The 3644-nt window shown below is 57.5% G+C and overlaps 1 protein-coding gene across 1 annotated transcript in view; it reads left to right on the top strand.

Moving 5' to 3' along the window:
• The window catches only part of LOC103780188 (immunoglobulin superfamily member 1-like), a 3271-nt gene extending 2568 nt beyond the window's left edge, over positions 1-703 (top strand). The window contains 1 exon segment of the mRNA XM_008947843.1: positions 688-703. Within this exon segment, the coding sequence (XP_008946091.1) occupies positions 688-703 (16 nt within the window).
• The last annotated feature ends 2941 nt before the right edge of the window (positions 704-3644 follow it).

Here is a 3644-nt window from a genome sequence, read left to right as displayed (position 1 = left end):
CCGGGTGGGCTTTGGGGAGACCCCCAGAGGCACGCAGCCCCCCCGCCCCCCCGTGTCTCTCCTGCCCCCAGTGGGTCAAGCAACTCTCCCGGGGAGGCAGCAGAGCTGAATGACCCGTGTCCAGCTCACAGGCTTCCATTGCTCACATTCGTTTATTACTTTAAAACACTGACGAAACACATCACACCGTGCTCTATATATATAAATTTACTTTTATACAGATGTAAATTTATATATATAGGACCTTTAAACCTCTGTATACTCAGGACACGAAGTTCCAGAATAGCTTCACTGGCTACAACAGAAGTATTTTTGTTATGAAAACACAAAGAGGAGGTGTGAATATCAAAAAAGCAGAAAAAAATAAATTAAAAACAAGTGCAAAATGAATGAAAGTGCAAAAAAGTTTCTGTTATCAGAATCAGGCTCCTTCCAAAACACACCCCTGCCCTCTCCCTCCAAGGACACGCGAGTCTCAGGCCCCAGAGGGAAGGGGTGGATTGGAGGGAGGGAGCCAGGCCACAACCCTCGGGTCTCCCCCTCACCTCTGCACCAAGGCGTCCCCTCCCAGAGGTCAAGGAGGGAGGAACAGAGGAGCAGAAGTGGCCGAGTCACATCCCTCTCGTGGCTCCCTCCTCTTCTCCCATGCCCCTCACTGCACGCATGTCCCCGGGCTTGCCCCTGCAGGTGGCAGCTGCCCTAAGCCCTCAACCCTCCTAGAAAATCTGCAGGGTTTTTCCCTTCTAAAAGTGTTTTTTCATCGAGAAGGAAATCCCTGGAGGAAAGCAGCTGTGCTCTAGCAGGGCAGGCGTGGCTGCCCTCCTCGCTGAGCTCCAGCCTGGCTGCTCTCACAGAATTGGGGTCCCTGGCCTCACAGTGTCACGGTGCTGCCCACTTCCACAGGGAGGGAGAAACACCCTCCCGAGAGGCGCCGGCTGCCCCCACGCTCCCAGTCACCTGCAGACCAGCTGCCCAAGAAGACACCCTGTGCCCGAGGCTGGAGCAGGGGGTGGGACATCTCCCACAGCTCCAGCTAAGCCCTCCCAACACCATCTGCAGCAGCGGGGCAGGAACGGCCGCAGCACAGGCTTGGGGGCTCCCACCCCAAACCCCTCATTTGATTTGTAAAATTCATCGACTTTGAAACTTTGGCTGCAGCCGCATCTCTCGGGAAGACCCCAGAGAGGAGCCTGGAGGCCAGGCTCTGCCCCATCATCCTCTCCCTCAGCACACATCCCTCTGAGGAGTTTGGTCAGGCAACAGGGGAAGGATGAAAAACTGTGGTGCTTCTGCCTTGGTCACAGCTGCCCCTGATGCTCCCCGAGGGGGGCCTCTCAAGCTACGCTCTGTGGGGATGGAGGACCTGCCAAGGGCACAGCAAGCCTTCCTTCTCCTGCCTTCCAGCCAGGATCACAGACAACTTCTGCTCAGGGACCACCCATTGTCTGAGAGCCTGGAACCAGAGCCTGCTGCCTGCACAGCCACAAGAGACCACCACAGCCACAGGGGACACAGCAGGGGAAACGGCGTCACGGTGTCCCACAAAGGCCCCACACAGGCCGGGTTCAGGCTCCTTGGAAAGGAAACGGGAAGGAGGTTACAAGCTGGAGCAGCGACTGGCCCCTGACCGCCTATAAACCCTGTGGTGCTCTCCCCCAGATGACTCCAGCAGCTTTGTCCTCAAGGGGCCCAGTCAGCAAGAGGCCGACGACCCGACGCCTGGACGGCGAGCGAGCGCACAGGCTCCGGTGTGTCCCCTCGGCCTGCCCGGGGGGCTCCTGATCCTGCTCCTGCTCCTCCAGGGCCCCCCTGAGCCAGCACAGCCCAGGGCCCAGCTCCGGTCCCACCCAGCTCATCCGCTCTCTCTGAGGGGGGTCAAGAGCCCAGCAAGGCAGGGCCCCGTGGTCACAGCCTCCTGCTGGTGCCCGTGGCTGGCACAGTCTGGAGCACACACCGCTGCCTGCCTCAGCAGTGCCCAGGCAGAGCCCGGCCCCACTGCACCCAGCACAGGGCAGGAGCTGGTGGTGTTGCTCACACCCAATCCTGCGGGCCAGCCGTGGCTTGGCTCCTGGTTCCTCTTCCCCTTCAGCAGGGACCTTCTGAACCCAGCACCACCTGTGCTCTCCAGGGCAGCCCTACGAGAGGCAAGGCTCCATCCGTCACGCTAGCTTCAGACCTGACACCCGGGCAGCAGCTCCTCTCCTAGCAGCCAGCGACAGGCCCTTCCCCAACAGGAGGGAGGACTCAGCAGGGGAATGGAGCAGATGAGAACAGGATGCTCTCACAAGATGTTTCCTTACAAGCTCAGTAATCGTGTCCCGTGCAAGGGCTCTGCTCCATTCCAGATCACACCAGCACCGTTCACACACTCTCACAGCTGAAGGTCCCAGGGCTCCTCCTCTTCTCCCCCAGCAGACACTGGCCCAGAGACTCCTTACCAAATGAAGAGACCAACTTCAGGACCATTCACTGCACATCAAGAGTGACTTTGGGGAGTGACTGTGAGCCCAGGGACATGCCTGTTCCTTCCTGCTCCCCCTCTCTCCACAGCTGGACACGATGCAGTGCTCGAAAAGATGAAAAAGATAAAAAAGAAAAGGAGGGAGAACTGCCTAAATCAAAGCCAAGCACTGACAAAACAAACACATGGACTAGTTCCAAGTCCTGTGAGAAGAGCGAGCGGCAGACATCTCACAAGCAGGTCAGATGTGACCCCAAATATCCAACAACAAAGAGTCAAAATGCTACATTTCCTCGGGAAGCTGAGAACGTGTGTGACAGGCTCCCAAGGCAGCGCTGCTCCAGGACACTTTGCTGGTGCACTTGCTCAGGTCCCTTCATCCCTGTCTCTGGGCACTGGGAAAGGGGGAAAAATTGTTTTGCTACTGGTGTGTCATTCTCGAGAAGGAAAGAAAGTGGATGTGGGACTTGGATCCATCTCTGCAGACTCTAGAGAGCCTAGAGGGCAGGTGGCCTCCCTCCAGCACTGCACTGCCACACCTCTGCTCCAACAGCACCCACAGCAGGCGTGCACAGGGGGTGACACCAGCAGGCACTACCAGGGACTATCAGAAGGGCCTGGGACTCTGCCAGGACCACCCTGGCATGCTGGCTGTCCTGGATCTGCAGTCCTGGCCTGCTCGTCCTCTCCTCCATCACAAGGGACAGGGCTACATGGGCTTTCCCAAAGCGCCTGCACCCTGGTTGAAAAGGTGCTTTTTAGTACAAAAGGACAGAATAAAGCCAGTGCACTGCTGAATTTGTTTCAGAGCTGGTGGTAAAGAATCCAGGGACAGAAGAGGATCCTGCTCTTAAGACTACAAACCCTGGGGGCCTTGGGAGGGCAAAAACCATGGAGAAGGCAGCTTGGCAGGATCAAGTCAGCCAACGCAGGGTTGGACTAGATGATCTCCAGAGGTCCCTTCCAGTCCCTGCCATTCTGTGGCTAACTCAGGAAGGCCTTCAGAAGCGAGGGGATGTGCCTAGGGAGGAATGGACCCTTCTTGCCCTTGGTGGCTCTCTCTGCCCTGGAAAGGGCCTTGCTCCCAATATGTGGACCAAAGAGGGCCCAGCTCTGCTTCGCAGAGGGTTTTGTAGTTGCTGCAGGGGGAAGAAGCTCACCAAGCATCCTTTCTCCCAGACAT

This window comes from Merops nubicus, unplaced genomic scaffold, assembly GCF_000691845.1.
Source record: "Merops nubicus isolate BGI_N331 unplaced genomic scaffold, ASM69184v1 scaffold30109, whole genome shotgun sequence".
Taxonomy (NCBI): Eukaryota; Metazoa; Chordata; class Aves; order Coraciiformes; family Meropidae; genus Merops; species Merops nubicus.
Note: the sequence above shows the minus strand (reverse complement) of the source record. Positions and strands in the feature narration are given on the sequence as shown.